This window comes from Strigops habroptila, chromosome 9 (assembly GCF_004027225.2).
Source record: "Strigops habroptila isolate Jane chromosome 9, bStrHab1.2.pri, whole genome shotgun sequence".
NCBI lineage: Eukaryota > Metazoa > Chordata > Aves > Psittaciformes > Psittacidae > Strigops > Strigops habroptila.
In genome coordinates, this window is record NC_044285.2 from 35,456,781 (window position 1) to 35,477,247 (window position 20,467).

A 20,467-nucleotide genomic window follows, 5' to 3' on the forward strand; every position below is an offset into this window, starting at 1 on the left:
TGTATAAACAACAGATTGAATGGCCTTTGTCCTTATTAGTTTAGAGAAAATTAATTTCTTAGTGTTAATTTTTGGTCTTGGGACAGCTGCCAAATGTTTAGGGCAGCTGCTAGTACTATAGATAACATCACACAAGTCAGAGATGGAAAGATCTATTAGGTTATTTCCTTTGACTACAAACTGATGAAGAACTGCAATCAATGAATCACATGCCTGTCATGTCCTCTAGAGTATATACTCAATTGCGTTGGCTGGTTTTACACAGCTGCAGCCACAAAACCTCTCCACTTCATTTGTTGCTGCATACTGCTCTAAAACAGACATGTTTGAAAAATTGAATAGTCAGTAGAAACTTAAGAGCTTTACAGCTATGAAGCAAAGAAAAACCCAATGCACCCATCAAGTCCGATCACCTTCACAATCAGAACTACAGTTTCAACCAGTGACCCTCACATTAACCCTGATAACGCAAGCCTCAGCTCAAGCATGTTTTGAAAAACATTCAGACCCTAAGGGCTCCAAGTACTAAGGACTTACTGTCCCTCAGCAAATTATTCCCATGTTCAGTGAATACACTGGTGTAAAACTGTCTGTGATTTTATACTTAAATTTCTCAGACTGCCAATTACAGCTACTGAGCCAACATCGCTGAGTCTGTGTCTGCTGGCAGATACGTTCTGTTCTTTATTCTGCACTGTATTCTTAGTGAAACACCTCTATATACCTTCAAAGTTCTTCCCTCCCTGCCCCCCACGTGTTTCAGTTACTCGAATGACAACTCAGACATTCTCTACAGATACAGACCTTTAAAAATTAAATCTCTCCCAAAGACATCATTACATTTTGCCCCACTCTGAGAGTCTCTTCACTTTTATACATCCCTGGTGTTGAAATGCCCAGAACTGACTCGCCAGAGAAGTCTTAGTGACACCTGCTATATCTCATAGATCCTTGACAAGACACATGTAGACACGCAGTCCAAAGTAGCATTTGACTTGTTGGCTCCATTTATCCCATTTACTGGCCCTTAAGGTCCCTTTCAGCATTACTGCTTTCCAAAATAGTTCCTATTCAATATTTTATATTTCATTACTATCCCCCTCACTAAATCTCATTCAGTTTCCTGTGTATCCTTGTGGATCTTTGAACTGTTCTCTATCGATTTCTGTGTCAGCGATAATGTTTTAATGTCTGCAGCTTAAATATCAGATAAGAACACGGTTCTGACATCTTTCACTACAATTTCTCATAAAGATCTTCATGTCCCTGACACAGATACTGTGGCATGCTGTGCTCTCCCCCAACCCCATGTTTAAGACATTAGAGGCAACCAGCTAGATTTTAATATTGTAATAAATATCTATTACCTATCACTTAAAATTTGAAAGTATTAAATTTAACTGTATTTGGTAATTAGTAGTTCTAAACACAGACACCAGCAATAAAGGGAGCAAGTACTACTTTTAATGGTCTGCTCTACTTCCCTATTCCAACCATTATAACTTCTACAAAATACTACATGGCAAACAAAGGTTTCAATAAATGAAAAACATAAAAAACAATTAACCTTGACATAATAAAAGGTTTCTTATGCAGAAACTAAACATTTGTGCAAATTCTGGCCTGAGATCATCTTAATAATAGATAATGATAACAATGTTGTTCTTTATGGTTAAAAACAAAACTATGAATTGAGGAGTTTTATGTATATTATATGAGGTTCAGAATGAACTTGTGAAAGATTAACAGAAATAAAAATCATATATGTATACCATTTGGGCTCTTCAGAGGATAGGCTCATCTTTTAACCATATATACCTGATATGAAGAAAAATAAGCCTTGATTTTGATGAGAATCTATTAGCATTCTTGTAACACAAATAATAAATATCACTGCCAGGAAGGAGTGTTTCAGAGATTAGAAAACTGCCAAGTGATAAGGTTAACACAGTTAACTAAAACCTTCGCTCGTGACCTGTCTCTATGACAGTGTCTTACTCTGATTAGGCATATTTTTGCATTTATTTCCACTATTCCATTAACTGATAAACTTCATTGCGTGTACTAAATACAGATAAGCATTTCAAAGTAATACTATACAACCTATAAAGAAGAGGCAATCCAGTATTCTCAGCACAGCCAGAGTATTTCCAAATGTTTTAAATTTCACCCAGCAGAATGGCAATAACTACGGCTTTCTCATCACTACAATTTGTCATGTTTCAGCCTCCGAGACAACAGATCAATGAAACTGGGCTTTCTACTTCCTCTCTGTTTCCTTCTAGGATGACTAGAAATTTCAGTCACAATTACCAGCATATCACATAACTGAGATGACCCAGAAGCATGCCAGAAGCATGTCTCTAATCCCCTGGGTGTCCTCATGCTAGTAGAAACAAGCTACATTCAAGAGAAAAGTCAAGAAATTCACTTAAAGATGTGGAGTTATGAAATGCCACTGAATTTGGTAGGCATTTAAAATCAGGTTAGATTAGAAGAAGGTTGTTCCTTGTTCTGCCAGTCCTAAGGAAACAAAATGACCAATCAGGAAAACAAATACATTAAAAACACCTGTCATCCATTTTCAGATCACTATCTCTAAAGGAAACAAGAAGAAATATTTTTAGAAGTAACTAAATCTGCCAAGCCCAGTGAGCCTGTAAGAAAGACCTACTTGCAGCAGAGAATTTCTAGGCAACTGTCCCTACTTGTCTTCTTCCTGGTGGCTCATTGGAAGCATCCAAAGAAGGGCCCAAATCTGAAATTACCAGCACAAGCTGCTTTACATAAACCAGCTGAAGAACTTCAAATACAGTTATTATTCATATGAGCAGGAGCAAATTATTAACTGCCCAGTCAGCTGTTTTTTGAGATGTTTTCTTGCCTTTGCACATGGATCAAAACACGAAGAGGAATTCTCTAATCTGAGGAAGTTTTAAACATTTTTCAAATTAACTGAAATGATATATCAGTTGTGCAAGTCAAGCTAAAAACCAACAGCAAATCTATCAACTGAGATAAATTCTACACTTCTCACCTGCTTACCTTTTGAATTTGATAACAATTGGTATCAGTGCAACTACTCTTACTTATGAGGTATATAAATGCTGCCAGGACTCAAGCAGCTGTACTGAGCCAGAGCAGGTGTGTATTCTCCACCTACCAGAATAAGGAATGCAGGCAACCCCAAACTTGCATCCTGAAAGGCTACGCACAAAGGGGTTGATATACACTTCAGAAGCTCGCTCTCTGCATCACAGGAGTATTAGCAGGTCCTCTAGTTCTCCAGGAATGATAGCTCTGGAAAATTATCGGACATTTAAAACTAATTTAGTGCCTCATGTTTCCACTTCTTGACTTGAGTTACCTTGGTTTTTCAGCTTTATCAGCACATGGATACTTATTTTGGATTCAAGCTTCAGAAGAGTATCTATCAAAGACTGTACCAACATCACCACAGAAATGTGTTGGTGCCCTCAGAGGCCGTGGGAGGTTTGAAGAGAGGCAAGCAACCAGAGAACATTACGGCAGGAAGGAGGGAAAGTAGCAGGATGGGAAGCTCCTGTCATTTAATTTTGGCGGCTATGTTGTACACGTGAACTAGACAACTATGCTTCAAAGAGCACTCAACTACTGATTTTTTTCCCATGGGCATACAAAACTGCAAATTACATCATTATATACTGAAAGGGCAGCAATGTCAGGGATATTAGTGAAAGGAACTATGGTTCCTTGGCAATATAGGGAACTGCTGTCAAAGATCATCATCGGAACATGATCTGAGTTGGCACAGCTAAAAGCCAAACATCTCCACTTCGTGGACTATCCTCACTGCTTCCAAGCTGGCTGCAGGTTATTTCTGTTTCCGCATTCTGACTCCTAATGTGAATTTCCCCAGTGGGAACATACAACCTGAGCTCTGCCAGCTGTCTGGAGCCCAGATCAATCTACAGGAGTTCACAGCCAGGAATTATATTTTGTTTCTTGACCACACAAACCTAAATCTTTGGAAGAAAATAATCTTAAACTATTTGAAAATGGCAACTTACTGCCATTTCTCTTACCAGAGGCTTCTTGCCATAAATTTGACTAAGATTCAGTATCTTAAAGAGTTTTACTGAGCCTCAGAGAGAAGCCTAACTGAAACTGCAGGCTTCGATATAGCTTGCTGCAATGTGAAGGAAAACGTGTTTTGTTTTTTTCCCTTTTCCCAAGCAGAAGGTAGCTAATGGTTCTAATCTATTATAGAAGCAATGAATGAACAAAGGCTTTCACAAAGATTTACGCAAAACCTCAATTGACTTAGACTGTTTACTTAATTGTGGCTCTATATTTAACATTACTAAGCATTGCTTAAATTCTAAAGTAATTGCATATAAACATTTTTATTGTAGTGTATGTACAGCTGTAGTATTGTTTAAAAATGCATTCAGTATAACAAGTATTTCTACCTCCCCCCCCCTTTTACTTTCCAGATCTTTGTGATTTATGGGTTTTGCCATTATTAGTCACCAACCAGTTGTAAGATACCTACAAGAAAGCTCTGAAAATTCTGCTGTAGTTGGCCGATAAAATACAGAAAATGCTTTCTATTTGATTTTGTATTAAAAGGAAATTGGGTAACACAAGACTAGAATGGTGATGCCAGCCAGAAAGATATTTCGAGACACAAAGCAGAGGACTGTCTTCAGAGAAAAGATGTAAACAAAAATGAGTGACTGAAATAATGTGGACCACTTTAGACATGGACAAGAGGTACTAGAGATCAAAAATGAATTATTGTGCTCTAAAATGATCCAATAAAAATTGAACTGTAGTGCAGTAATCAGAAAATGTATTGGAAAAAAGACAGGTTATAAAAAGAAAAAGGAGCTTTCAAGTACTGTAGGTTATTAGCTACTATGGAGAACTCTGTATTCAGGAGATTATATTTGTAACAAACTGTGCACAAAACCAAACACAGCTGAATTTGCTGCTCAAAAGGAAGTGAACTATAAAAGTTAAAAAGCCAGAATGGAGACAGAATCACAGGCTAGAATAAAAATAATCAATGCAACCATCAATAGGAATGTCGAGATGAACATTGCACTGACTGAACACACAGTCATGCAGGCTTGAGGAAGAATGACTCAATTATTTTTTTCCCCATGGGCAAAGACATAAAAGATAGCTGTAGACACATTGAGCACATCACAAAAAAGCATTTGGGCAGTGCCCTGGTTAGAAAGGAAGAACTGCAATGCTAAATGGTGAATAATTACAGATGCTCTAGAAGAAAAACATTCGGGCAGACTGCAGCCACTGTGCCCATCTTCACAAGTGCTCACCAGCACTTGCTAGCTCACAGACTCACACAAAACAGAACACAAAGCAATTTATTGAAGCAATGGAGAAGCACTGGAATAGTGTGTTTTTACCAATTCCTGAGCCGGGATTGGGAAGGACTGAGGATTTTTGAAAAAGACACAAAGCCCTGAAGTAATTTGATGCTGAACCGGGACAAGGGAGAGGTGGAATGCAAAGGCTTCCTTGTGCACCTGCACCACAGATCATCTCTCACATTGTCTTCCTACTAAAGTAGGCAGATATCTCAGGACTGCAGCATCCCATACACCACTGGCACTGAAAAGACACCAAAAGACAGCAACAACTTGGCAGAACCCCAACTGCAGCAACTGTATGAGCAAACATCCACCGTTAACAACTAAGGGTGGCATCTTCTCAGAACAGCAGCTTCTACCTCTTCTCTCACTACACCACAGAAGGATGGGGTGGCTCTTTCAGTCTCATTCAGGCTGAAAAATGAAAAATCTCTAGTGCCAAGCTAAATACTGCACTGCTCATCGGATCCCATTGACAATGCATGACTAGCAAGCAGCTCTATTATGTGATCTCAACATCAACAGTTCAAGCAGATTCAAATCCAGTATGATTCAAGGAAACTTCATCAGATACTTTCCAATTGCGCAACTGTGCTTATACCAAATTATGCAGAAAAACATGAATTCAAAGCATGCATTATGATTCCACCACTTCAACAAACAGTGAAATACTTGTTCTGAAGGAGCATGACTGGACAAAACAAGAAAGTCTGCTATCTCAAAAGCACTCTTTCGGGAAAAATTAATCAAATATAATGTTCAGAAAACAAAAGTGCCACTTGAAATTGCTGTTTGACAAAGCAATGAGAAGGGCACTCAAATCCAAACAACACTTACCATGGCTTTGGTACATACAAAGTCCATGTATGAATTCATATTTTACATTTTACATTTAAAAATAATTGTAGGCAGAGAGGGAAAATCATATTGCAGTTTAAAAGCTGAAATATATGAATAATACCTTTTCAATTAAACGTGTTTTATTCCACTGACTAATTATGGAAAACCCGGCATGTGTTCGTGGCACAAAGTCCCCTTTTTGCTTGCTGTCTTTCCCTAAGACAAAGGCATTGCTTGACAGCATAAGACAGAGATGCTTAATACTGTTGTGGATGCTAAACAACCCACCAGTGAGTTCCAGCTAAGTGGAGAGACAAAATGCTGAAGATCCTATAGGCAAACACACCACACCCCAAGAAAACTATCTTTAAAATCAGGTTAATTAAAGAAATGGCCTCACTCATTCCTATAGGAAATATACCTTCAACTCTTCCTTGGCCATGGTACTTGATTGATAGGAAATGTAACAATATTTTGGAACAGACAAGAATAAACCACCATGAAATATTCCAAGCTCATTTACAAATGTGAATTCATTTCAGCTTCAAAGCAAGTGACATGCTTGCTACATTGATGTAAACAAGCCCAAAGCAACATTTGGTAATGCTCATTACAATGACTAGATTCAAAAGCCAAAAGGAAATTAATAGTTCATCAATAACATTCAACTGTTCCACAAATATACCCCTAAGAAAAGACAACATTGGCTGCATCAAACTGGAGTTATACTCTGCAGTATTTATTAGCATAACCAATGCTAAAACTATATGGGATCTTCAGAGAAAGAAAAAAAAGGGAGAAAGCCTAGTAGCTGTAGTCAAGGCAATGCAAAATCATTGGTATTCATGTGTTCACGCTTGTGTAACACGCATATCATTTGGAGATAGGAGGACATTTAATAAATACACACATTTCTCTCTTAACTTGCCTGTAGTTAAAATACTGATGCTGCTGCTTCTTTTAGTTCCTGTGCACCATGCCATCTTGATCACATTTCTAACGATGTCAGAGAAGACATAAAATCCCTCTAATGTAAAAAACTGATGAGGTGGGGAGGAAGGAATGCTATGAACCATAATAAATGCTATATACAGCTTAGAAGTACCCTTAACTGTATGTTCCTTGGGTTTCTTACACACTTTTGGTAGCTTTTAGCAAGGTTTCCAGCCACAGAGCTGAACAACCCTGACCTGATATCCTAAGCCATCCTCACTTCGAGGCATTTCCTCCCACATATAAACCTTTTAGGAAGTGTGCTTTCATGGAGTAAAGGAACCTCCAGATCACTGACTTTCCTCAGCTCCTTTTCTGGATAACACCCAAGGCAAAGGAACATAGTTACTTTACAACATTTGGTGTCTGATGCCCAAAGGGCTGCTTCTCTGTACTGCCAATACATCTCATGGTGAGTAACTTAGGATCAGCTGCTGACATGTGCTGCTCAATTGAAAGTCAGCGTTGTGAAGCACTGTATAAATCTACATTGCAAATCATGTGGAGTAGAAAGTTAAGATAAAGAAACAACATTGGCAATATAATTAGTCATCAAATGTGACTAATTAAAATATTACTCAAAAACATGTTAGGGAGAGGAAGAAGCCTGCAGGAATTATTCCGTGCTCCAAGACCCATATTCTAGAAGAGCTAATTATACACAATTCCTCTTATGCTCACATTACAAGATACAAAGTGAGAGTGTAGAGCTAGGTATGACAGAAGAAAACAAAATTAATATCTAAAAGACCTGTATATGAAAGCAAGTTGAAACAAGCAATATTCAAATCTGCATTATTCTCTACCACTTCATACACAACTTGCCACTTATATCCTACTTTCTATTGCAGAAATAAGAAACAGTCTCAGATGTTTCATTTAGCTTTCACTTTTAGAAGACTATGAAGCTTGCAACCATAGGAAGCAGCCACTTTCTCGATTTTATGCATTTCTTCTGGATGGTCTGACCCAACCCATTTGCTACTGTCAATACTCTCCATTTGTAAGATGAGGATATGCTAATATTTGTAACTGAATAATACAGATTCATGCTGATCTTCATCTTACTCCTAAACCCAAGAGAAAATGAAATACTAACAAATTCGAAAATGGAAGATTAGACTTTCTCAGGTAATTTAATACACAATGAATTAAATGGGTAAAATGGAAAAAAAAAAAAGGCTGAAAAGGAAGAATGAACAATCTTTTGTCATCCACGGTAGGATGACAATAAATTCTTACAAGATCTCATACTATCAAGAAGAAATTATATTTAGATTAAACCTTGCTAGACCCTAAAAGGATAATTTGTCAGTATTTTCCACTTTTCTACCAATCCTGTACTCATTTGCTAGATCCCTTCTTTTTATCTCACTTAGAGTATTACAGTTTGGAATGGATGAAAAGCATTTTGCTACTGGAAGGAAAAAGCTCTAGATAGCTTTGTATTTAAAACCATACTGCCTGAGGGTATAAGGAGCCAAATAAGAGTAATTTGATCTTATTTATCTAGTAGCCTTATCTATAATCTTCTATGATCATAGTTCACAAGTTTTCCTGTTAGCCTTATTTCACACTCCTGATGTTCCACTGGCAGCTTTCAGAAGAACATCCCAAACTGATGAAAACCAGGTTCCAACTGTCAGGAACATTTACAGTTTTAAGATATATAAGTGAGAATTGCTTATATTTCAAAATAAGCATTAAACAAAACTAGTATTAAGCCAAAATAAATCATTTATTCCAAATGATATACATATAAAATATGACTGTAGGTTGTTTCTGTAAATCAGATTTCTGATCTTCTAATACATTTTAAATTTTAACCAAAAGAGATGAGAAATAAAAGATATTATAAACTTCATAATAAAACAACATAAATAAAACATCAGAATAGACATGATGATTGTTTAGAATGGAACTGTTCCCAGCAGTATACTAGTGCAGAGATGTCCTTGTGTTAAGCCACATCCACTATCCTTTCTGCTAACACAGACGAGGAAAGCCAAGCAATTTTTTTTTTGAGCTTTAATGCCAAGTTACTAATTTCTGAGATAAAAATTAGACCTGGCTGTTCTCCTCAAGCTTCCCTCCCTCCTTCCCCTCTTTAGCTAGCCATGAAAGAAAACAAAACTGCAGGACTAAAAATATTACACAACCTTAAGCAAATGCACAGATACTTTTTAGTAAGCAAAGGTCACTTGGATTATGGAATAGAAAAACACTTCTGCTATATTCCAGATACTGTTTCATTATCTTTAATGTAAAGTATTAAATACTGTTTGATATTTGCCTTTAAATTAGTGTTCATTGTACCTAAAAGAGAAACACAAGAAAGGAAATGTTTTAACATTGTGTATTGATTTTAATATACCATATGAAAACTGTAAAGATAAAAATAGCAGATATGCAGATGTACTGCTCCTGTCAGAAGCCTTTTAAGGCAGACTTTTCCCTACAATGTGGACAAACAACAACTCTTCATTAGCCTGAATTTCCATATATGAGCAATTTGATAAATGGCCTAAATACTAAAGGCACTAATGCAAAACTTCCATGATACTACAACTGAGGTGATGTTACAGTGCTTACAGAAGCATCTCACACTCACCCAAAGCAATTCAGATAACTTACATGCTTCCTGTGAGACAGTAACATCTCCAAAGGAACCTCTCTGAGGTCAACAAAAGCATCTTATGCTACTAACAACTACAGCTGAGCAGTTACAATGTCCATGCATACTCCAGCGCTCTGCAAAGGCACTGCTATGTTACTGCACAGATTGATGAGCTTCCTCCAACACTAAGGAGGCTTCTTTGAAACAACAGCAGAAGCAACCAACATAAATACCATCTAAACACTAACAGAAAAAAACCCCAACCCACAACAGAAGCAAAAAAAAGCCTGTTTTATTGTTTTTGGGTTTTTTTTTTTAAAGGGAAGATTAGTGGTCCTTTTCTGTCAAATATCTGAGAGTATCATATATCAAATATCTGACAAGCTATAGTAAACTCCAGAAGTTGAAGGAATTTCATCAAGAGGTCTTTGTATTTTGTTTAAGTGATGAGGTTGCTCTATTAAGTGACTAAAATCATCCAAGAGACAGGAATATACAAACATGAATTCAATCCATGCTGCGATAAAAAGGCAAAATAAAGCACAACAGGAATGTAGAGAAAAATATTAAATGGCACATATAGAATGGGATTAAGACTGATGTTTACCTTTATACACCCAAGGCTACCGACACATATTTGACCTAACTGTTCCACTTGCAAATTTGTAACTCAATTTCTTAATTGCACCATTGTAAATAGAGAGTGACAGGATGGGAGCTAATGGAAATACTTCAGATACAGCCATTGTTATTACGAAACACAATCCCACATAGAGAGTCAGTTACATGCATACTTCTCAGAGTGTGTATTGTCATTATAATGTAGCTGTTGGTAATAATTTCCTGGAGAAATGAGAAAGCTAGAGATCAGCTTAATGCCTGGCTTGTTTACAAAATAACAGTAAATAATAGCAACATTAATCCCAATACTCTCACTTTCTTACATTAAACACAAGACACTTATGAAGAGCCAAATTCAAGTCTAATTTAAACAGGTGTGAATCACAGTAGGTTTATTGACACATACTATAAATTAAATGGGAACCTCGTCCTTAGCTAAATCCTCCCCATGTCTGAATAACTACAGCATTCACAAAGCTGCGTTTCTCATATAGTGTATGAGAAATACAATTCAAGTATTTCTTTTACTAATTAAGCATCTTTATCCCTTTTACACATCATGTTCAGATACTGAATCTGAAGTGCAAAGTGCTGAGGTGACTTGCCCAAAAGTCGCCTATCTGCCCAGGAAGCAAAGTGAAAAAAATCTCAGAGATTTAGGGAAAGTCAAAAGCTCTGTTAAATGGACGACTGCTTCCAGAGCAGAAAACAAATATGTAGGTAAGTTACACAAGATTAATCTTTCATGTGCCTATGACATTAAACTCAGCTTTGATCTGTAAGCCGCTAATTTTTCTACTACATCTATTACTAATATATGGCTAATATTATTATTCTATCTTTGCAGTCTGCTGTTTAAAATTATTGATTTTATTAAAATTATTGTTCCAAATAGAATCTGATCCTGTACACTGATGTTAAGAAAGAAGTTTCACAATAATTTCTGTGCGAAAAAGGAAACAACTACATTTTTTTCTAGCTGTGTCCTCCCCACACCCTTGCTTTGTTTTTAAAGAGAAAAATACATTATTAAAAAAAAATCCCCATGCCAGATCTCAAGCACTCTAAAGCTATATTCCATGACCAGTCTAGTGGTATTTAAGCCTGCACTAACACCCTAATTTCTTGATACAAATCTCGAAGAAACTGCTGTGAACTATAGCCAATACCCAGTTGTCATAAAATAATTTAGCTAAAGGAACTGAACACAAATCTGGCTCCAAGACTGAGCGTGCATTTCACAGTTCACTCCTCCAGCACTGGGAGCCCAGTACTCTGCTAGTGGTTCTCACTACTTAGTAGAGAAAGAGTAACTAATTGTCTAAGAACATCTAAGTACACGTCAGGAGTAAACCAAACAAGTCAGCCTTTAAAGTACTTCAAAACAATGTGACAACCTAAACCAGGCTAAAAATAGTGTTATTGTAGAAATGGCTCAAGTTGCACATTAGCTTTCAGGTGTGATGTTGTAGGTGTAAGAGGTGATGCAAACAAGTCAAACTTGGCTCAAAAATGGATTATGGCATGGCATGATGGTAGCTAAGTACCATGCAGCCACTCACTCATTCCTCCCCTTCCTCACTCCAAGACCGCCCCCCCGCCCTGGGCAGGGAAGAGAATCAAAAGAATGTAAACACCATGAGTTGAGATAAGAACCGTTTAATAACTAAAATAAAGTAAAATCTAGTGATAATAGAAAGAATACCAGCAACAAGAATAATAATAATAGGAAACAGCAAGAGAAGAAAAGAAAGCTCAGAAAACAGAAGTGATGCACAACACAATTGCTCACCACTCACAGACCGATACCCAGCCCAACCTGAGCAGTGATCGGTCCCTCCCAGGTAACTCCCCCCAGTTTATATACTGGGCATGACGTGCTGTGATATAGAATACCTCTTTGGCTAGTTTGGATCAGGTGTCCTGTCTCTGCTCCCTCCTGGCTTCTTGTGTCCCTCCTCACTGGCAGAGCATGAGAGACTGAAAAGCCCTTGATCAGGTTAAGCACTTACTTAGCAACAACTGAAACATCGGTCTGTTATCAGCATTATTCTCAGACTGAAGCCGAAACACAGCACTGCACTAGCTGTACTACTAGGAAGAAAAATAACTGTTACAGCTGAAGCCAGGACAAGGACTCTTCTGGTTTCTAGAAGCTCAAATGGACAAAAGTTTTGTAAATCCTCAGTACTAGCAAATAGAGGTAACGGCCTCAAGCTGCACAAGGGGAGGTTTAGACTGGATATTAGCAAAAATTCCTTCACAGAGAGGGTGATCAGGCATTGGAACAGGCTGCCCAAGAAAGTGGTGGAATCACTGTCCCTGGAAGTGTTCAAAAAGCATCTAGATGAGGCCCTCGGTGACATGGTTTAGTGGTGGTCTTGGCAGTCCTGGGGTAATGGTTGGACTTGATGATCTTAAAGGTCTTTTCCAGCCTGCTTGATTCTATGATTCTATGAATGTACCTGGGGTAAAAATAATCACTTCAAGCTGCACTGACATCATGCAAAGCAAAACTTAAGAACTGCACGTAAGAACTGTATTGGCAATTTAATGGGGAAGAGTCCAAGGGTACAAAATGGGCTGCAGTCCTTTTAGTACACTAGCTAGTGTGGGATGCAGATCCATGAGGTAGTTTGAGCTATATGTCTGAAAACTGCTCTTTTTGTAGATCAGGGTTGTAGCCTCTCCTGGAGCATAACTTCATTCCAGAAAAATATGGAAATAAATAAATTTGCCAGCTCAGTAATGTGGCAGACTAAACCACTAAACTCAATGTTCTGATATGCTGCAATACCAGATACCATTGTTTCAGTGAAGTGAGGGTAGATGTAATCTTCTTCAATGGAATAAATTAACTGGTTTTGATATTCTGCAGTGTTTCTGTCTGAAATTTACATCCATATACTGTAGAGTAACACTGTTCATGTTTAAATAGAGCTATTTATACTATATCAGAGATAAGCAATGATCCCCAAGAAACTGGTCATTCATTACTCGCAGTTAATATATATTTTGCTTAGCCTCAGGCAAAGCCAAAGGCAGGCTGTGCACTAATAGGCTATTATTAGTTGCCATCAACATTGACAACACTAATTTAAATGGGAATGTTGGTGTTTCATACAATCTGTTCAACGCTGCCAAAACAACCTGCCAAATGTTTAAACAGTGATTATGACAGAGTTGGTGTGTCTATGAAGGAAAATAAACCTCAAACAAATTCTCAAACTGGGCTACTCAGAATACATAATGAAGCATATATCCTGTTGTCAGGGAACCTCCTGATAGAGCTTTGAATGAATATCAGAAACTCAAGGAATATCTAAATAGAATTTGCAGAAGTATATTTGCTTCAGATCAATGTAATGCAAAAAAATGTCCCGACAGCAGGTCTGCCATGGTCTACACACAGTTGTCCTAATGTCACCACAAAAAAGGCTATTCTGCATTTGCAGCAGAATACAGGAAAAAGGGAATGCTCATAGAGGGGAAAAAAAACCAAACCAAACAATCAAACCAAACCCCAAAACCCAACAACAAAAACCAATTGACCTCTATGAGACATAGACGATAACAGCAATTAGTGTTCTCAAACAATGCAACAACTGTACCTTCCTCATTAATTTTACTGCAATAGCTGTGTTCACATGCCCTCTGAAAGCCAGTTTCTAAATATCTATTTTTACAGCAATTAGACAGTATCATGGAAACTAGCATTTCATGAACTTCCCGCAACTGGTCTGTGCTCACCCATTTTCACACCAGAGAAGTTACTTGCTGGCACAAAGTCTACTTCCATGGCAGGAACTGACAAGGACAAACATGACACTTGTGGCTCTCTGAAAAAGCCGCTGGAACAAATGACTGCATAGAAACAGAAAGATGGGCCATCTATTACTTCATTTAAGTAGAGATTTATGAACTTCTGTACTCAAAAGACTGCTTTGTTACTGAGTGCCTACCCAGATGGAAAACACACTGCTCTCCGGATCAGGAATCTTGACTGTGAATTTACCTGTGAAGTACTAGTACTAGGCAATGTACCTGAATACTGCTTGAACCATCACTATCTTCAAATTTATCCATATGAACTTTCAAGACAGTAATTATTATAATGACTCAACACCACAGGAAGCACTGATACCTGCTCTGTCGACCCTGCCTGGAGACAACTAAAAGAGTTCAAATGATCTTGCGCTCTCAGTTTCCTTCTCTTCCAGCTCAGTCTTGCCCTCACTTTCATCTCCCAACTGTTTAGTTAAAATTTGTGTTCAAGTACCTAAAGCATGAATCCCTGATTAAAAAAATGTTACAAAGCTTACAAGGAACCCCATTTAAAGCCACATGCAAAAGGACTATTCTGTTCTATTCTAGACCATGTAGGAAATAAGTTTAATTAAAATAATTCTCTGAGACAAACATTTAGACGGAACCACTCTGTTCTTTGTTGGTGAAGCACAATGATCATGTGCCTCTACCTTAACAACACTTAACCCGTGGTTGCTACCATGTCCATGTAGGATGATGAAGGTAACAAAAGCATTTCCTTTACTACCTACAATAATTTTTATCTATAGCATGACTTATTTAGTGTAACTTGCACGGCTAGCAAAACATCACAAATACCCAGCTGCACCACTGCATTCCAGACTGAAACGCATAACTTGGGTATATGCTTAATCGACCTTCAATACACTGGCTTCCCAGCACCTCAAAACATAAGTGACCACGTTTATTTCTTAGCCTGAAGGGTACAAGTATGCACATTCCTTTCTCAGGTAGCATTCCCTTTAAACCACTTTCATAGTTAAGGACAGCCAGTTCCAGGCAGACCAGATTTAATTCCTTCAGTCACTGTCTAAAACCAAATGTCTTAGGAAAAAAAAAAAAAAAAAACCTGAAAAAAACTCCAAACAAAAAACCCCTATGCAACAACACTTTCCAGGGAATGGACCCCCACACAACGTGGCAGAAGCAGGAAGCTAGAAGGCAGTCATCCACTGGCTATCCTGCAAATGGGTGGCATCTGAAAATTAACAGATTCTAGCGACACAATGCAATGTGACAGCGCAGAATGCTTAGCCCACAAAGGATTATTTAATTAAAAACGAGCTGTGCCATAAAACCTTTTTTTTTTAAAACTCATTCAAATAATTTAATGTCTTTGAACATATATTGGACATTATCATTAGTATTGACAAACAAGCAGATGAAATTGTAATTAAATTACCAGCTTCGTGTTTGACAGATTTGTAACACATAACTATAGAAATGACATTCATGATGGAACTGACTTTCATCTTATGATTACAGATCTACTAAATTGTATCACTGTCAACACCAAAGTGTCAATCTGCCACCTTCTCTGGTTCCCCTATCTCTTATCCATTTAAAAATACGTATTTAATTACATTGAGACCTGCCATACAGACCTGCCATAACATGTAGCTATTAAACACGGAAATTAAAATATGAGGTAAGCACGTTGATCTTAAGCATGATAAATTTGTTTACTGCCTATACTCTTTCAGGAAACATCTAGAGCACATTTTCATCAATTTTGATACAGGGATAAAAAATTATTAATTCCCCCGTGTTACTTAATTAAATACACATTTCTCCCTTCTCTGACACGCTAAACCACAAGAAAAAAAAAAAAGTTTTACTTATTTTTATCCTTTTAGGATCCTGAAAGAGAGTATTTTTTCTTTTAAAACAAACCAACAAAATAATAACCCAACCCCAAACTACAACCTCCCTGCAAAACCTAACTCCAAAACCCACTCTCCATATACAGAGAAATACAGAACTGAGATGATGAAGACCTGTTCAATCTGCCCTGCTGATAAGGGCATGTCTTCAGGTGTAGCTCGAAATTAGAGGTAAAAAGAGCATTTAGGATTCCAGGTTGTCTTTCTGAAGTCACCTGGCTGTAGAGTCTTAAAGCTATGTCCAGAAGCCAGCACATGCCGGATCAGTTCTACACAAAACATGACATAAATGTACACATATAGATTTATTTTAGAATCTAATTCATAGGCCACTAAACTCAAATGATAAATGTCCTATGGCATAAAAATGGAGAACATAGGACAGTAAATAGTCTCTAGAAGAATGACTTTTTAACAAAAGCACTGTTTCATTTTTTGACTTATTTTCCATCTACACTATAATTGCAACACACATACCGAACAGCCCTTTCACCTTTCTTATAACAGAAAGACCTAAAAAGGAAGGGGGGAAAGAAAGAAAACAAAACAAAACAAAAAAAAAAGGAAAATAAAAATTAAGTAGAAGAAGAAAATTTCAAATAAATTACTACTTCTATTCAATACATTAGATGCATTTCTTTATTACCATTCTCCCCATCAGACTTCCTTTCATGGTCAGTGTCAGTGAGGGACAATGCTGAGTTTGCCCGGCTTGACAAACAGGAGCTGTGTTCTGATTTCATCCCCCTCATCCACATCCTCAGGGCATGATCCGGGGACGCACCACCTTCTGTTTCAGTATCCACATCTGAGCCCACCTCTAGTGGGTAACTGTGCTCAGCTACACCGTGTAAATCTGTTTGATAGCCAGAGCACAGAACATGGGGAGTCTCACAGAATTCCATGTCTGGAAAAAACAAAAGTTCAGAAAAAAATTTAGAAGTGAAAAGCAATATACCTTTGGTTTTCTTTGGAGAATCAGTTTTGAGAATTAACATGGTTAATACTATTAGAAGACTTTCTTCTGTAAGTGACTCACTCTGCTATCTAACCTGCTTTAAGTATAATACAACTAAAAGTGTGCAACTCAAAAATATATAATATTGCACTGTAATTGTGCTTTTCTGTCTGATAGAAATATATTATAGCTCAAATATGTGTACATACCCACATGCTGATAGTAGTACATCAATTTACAACTGGAGTACTTACAATTCAGACACTTCCTTGGTTTTTGCCAGAAAGTCAACAGCTCTAAAATTAATCTCAATAAAGCATGGCAAATTTGCAAATGGGGAATGTACAAAATAACATTTGAAATATTTGAAGACAAAGAAAGGAACTTACCATTGACTTGCTCTTTGAGAGTGCTGTCCTTGCATATTCACACCAGTGGGTTTTGGTTCTCCAGTGCTGGTGACCTACAGGAACTTCCTAGAAGAGCTGTGACTACTAGGACTGTACAAGTGCCATCTGACGACACCAAGTGATCAGAGATTTTAAAGAGTTGTACAGTGCTCCACACTTCAGTCATACTTTAGTTCTTACTAAACACCGCAACTGTAGGGCAGTAGAATTCCAGTGACAAACAGAATATGGACAGAACCCATCATGTGAATATGCAGAGGAAACATTCTCGAAGAACTACAGGTAAGTAACACACATCAGCAAATTACAACTTCCCTTTGAGGTAGCCTCTGCATATTCTCACTTGTGAGAATTCAATTACAAATGCAACTCCTAGGGAGTAAGACAAGGAGTTCTAATTAAATAAGGATTAGAGAACTACACTCCCTAATTGAACAGCAGACCTGGGATGCCATCTTGAGAGACTAAATACAATATCAAACATGCATACGGTATTCTTTCAATTTCTAGAAAAGAAACACTGGAGACAAGAGTTCATTGATAGAGACTGAGGACAAACACTCTCTTCTACTGCCATCCTAACTAAAGCTTTAATTTGCCAAACTAATCCACTTACCAGCCAGTGACAGGAATGGTTCTTATTTTAAGCATGCTCTCCCAAATAACAAAAAGCCCTGGTATTTTCTTGAAGGTATCGACCAAAATCTACAAAAAAAAAAGCTAAACTAGAACATGCTCAATTTTAAAGTCATCTATCTCTGTGTATCTTTCCATCAAAAGATTCCTTAAGGTCTCAGTTGTAGCGACAGCCCACACAGGCTGGTTTTCAGCTCAGGCTGGGGAAGAAGGTGGGCAGCAAACAGAAAGAAGTGGCCATGGCCACACTTCCCAGTGCAAGAGTCCTGGAAGGTGACCCTGTTGCCCTGGTGTTGTCACAGCATTGGCTGGCCTGTCCCAGCAGCAGTAGCCTCCACTGCTCCTTTTGGAGCCACAAGACAGATGTGGGGGCCCTCCACAGTGTTCCATTACCTCTCTGATCTCTTCCCCTTGTTCACAGGAGGAGGACCTGATCTCAGCCCTACACTTGAGAAGCGGCAACACAGGCCACCTTCACTAGCTCTGTTCTCCAAGACGTGCAAATGCCTCAAGGCTGACTATGAGTTTTGATGGAGACAGCTAGAGAAAACAGTCAAGATGCCTAGAAGCAGCTGCGTAGCTTCTGCAGTAGAGGGAATATTTGGCATTTAAGCTTTATCTACCATTACAATGCAGTGTTCTTCATGTTCTCTGGCGCCTGTTCACCACTGGCACTTGGCTGATGGGTAGAATGAAGGAGGAAAAGTAGTTTAGGGCAGTACTTGTGGACACAAATGTAAGATGAGACTGGATGCTACTGGTTCTCAATCCTATGCAGATGCTTGCAAGAGAGACTTTGAAACCTGTAAGACCATCTGGAAAAAAACTCTCCTTTCCCTGTGGCTAAGATGGTAAACAGAAAACACTCAGTCTGCAGAGAAGGCCCGTGTTTCTGAGATTTTCAAAGATCATGGGGCATGGGAGACACAGAGGCAATCTCGCAGAAAGCTACTGGATGTAACTAAGAACACTGTTGCTCATACAATGCCCTATTTTTAAGTATTGTTTTCATTATTTATTATATACACAACAAACAAGCTCCACTTGGTTGAATAGACAGCATGGACCAAATCTTTGTATGACACGAAGAGTGAAGCTATTGATGTTGAACACTGAAACATCATAGCTGCATTACATCCCTAATTTTCACTTTCTTTTTGAGAGTACTAAACGAATGAAACCACCTTTATACAAAACATGGTTCCAAATGGTGCACATAAACCAACTTCAAAAAGGACTTGTACATAAACTAGGAATTAAAAAGCCAGCAACAGTCCCAGATTACTAACCCAGTGTCTAGTATCAATGAAATACAGACTGAACCATGTAAGATGGCTTATTTTACTCCACCCTGAAAGGACTACGCTGTTCATTTAAATTGAGGTTGTGGATGCCACTATTTCACCAAACATTTTTCACTAACAAAGCCATGAGTCAATGCTTTCTTGTGAAACAGCCTATTTAAAGTTCTGCTTAACTGAGCTGAGCTACTATATAAAAGTGACAGGAGCTTCACTCCACATTCTGCACTTCTGCTCTGAAAGAAAGGTAAAAGCCAAATCTTGCTGGCAAGTAGCTCGCAGCCAGCAATGAGCAGGCTTGTCACATGCAGGGGTACCATCCAGGCTGTCCACTCCATCCAAAATTTATGATGGTTAACACATGCTTTAGCAGATGACATAAAAAGAGGAATAAATCTGTACTGCCATTTAAAGAAGTATGTTATCAAAGAAAATTAAGATTCAGCTGCTAAAACCATATAAAATTCAAGGGAAGTAAATTAGGCTCATACATTTGGACAGTTGTGTTTAAAGACACTAGCAGGTCTTTAGTGCTTCTCATAAGTGCTAATGAGAAGGTAGTTCCAAAGGAGGGAAGTCTATTGATGTACATCAAGACCAATTTATATTGAAAACCACACTTAATTCTTTCCTCATGAAATACGAAAGCCAATAGGATTAATTATCAGCCTTTATACTGGTCTCCATTTTGACGGAGAATATACCCCCCCCCCACTGCAGAAATAACCCCCAATGAACCTGACTTGTAACTTTTTTTTAATTTTAAATTCTCTCAAAACCCAGTATTATTCTAATTTTTTAACTTAGATTTATGTGAAGTACTACAGCAACCCAGGGTTCTTACAGCGTATCTCTGCCAACTACATTACACCTTCCGATCTCGAGAAGCATATTCTGAGCCTCCCCCTTCAAAACAGATTTCTACCTATTTTCACCAGCTGAGGAACTTCCCCATAATTACAAATCTCAGAACTTCATGAACCATGTCAACTGCTGACA

The 20,467-nt window shown here is 38.0% G+C and overlaps 1 protein-coding gene across 16 annotated transcripts in view; it reads right to left on the reverse strand.

Annotated features, from left to right (window-relative positions):
* The window catches only part of TENM1 (teneurin transmembrane protein 1), a 1,007,752-nt gene that overhangs the window by 205,239 nt on the left and 782,046 nt on the right, over positions 1–20,467 (reverse strand). For 12 of the 16 annotated variants that reach the window (XM_030497214.1, XM_030497216.1, XM_030497220.1 and 9 more), the window contains one exon: positions 16,810–17,070. The exons of the other annotated variants lie outside the window; for them this stretch is intronic. In XM_030497214.1, coding sequence (XP_030353074.1) covers positions 16,810–17,070 — 261 coding nt within the window. The remainder of the gene's footprint in view (positions 1–16,809; positions 17,071–20,467) is intronic. 16 annotated transcript variants of the gene reach the window in all.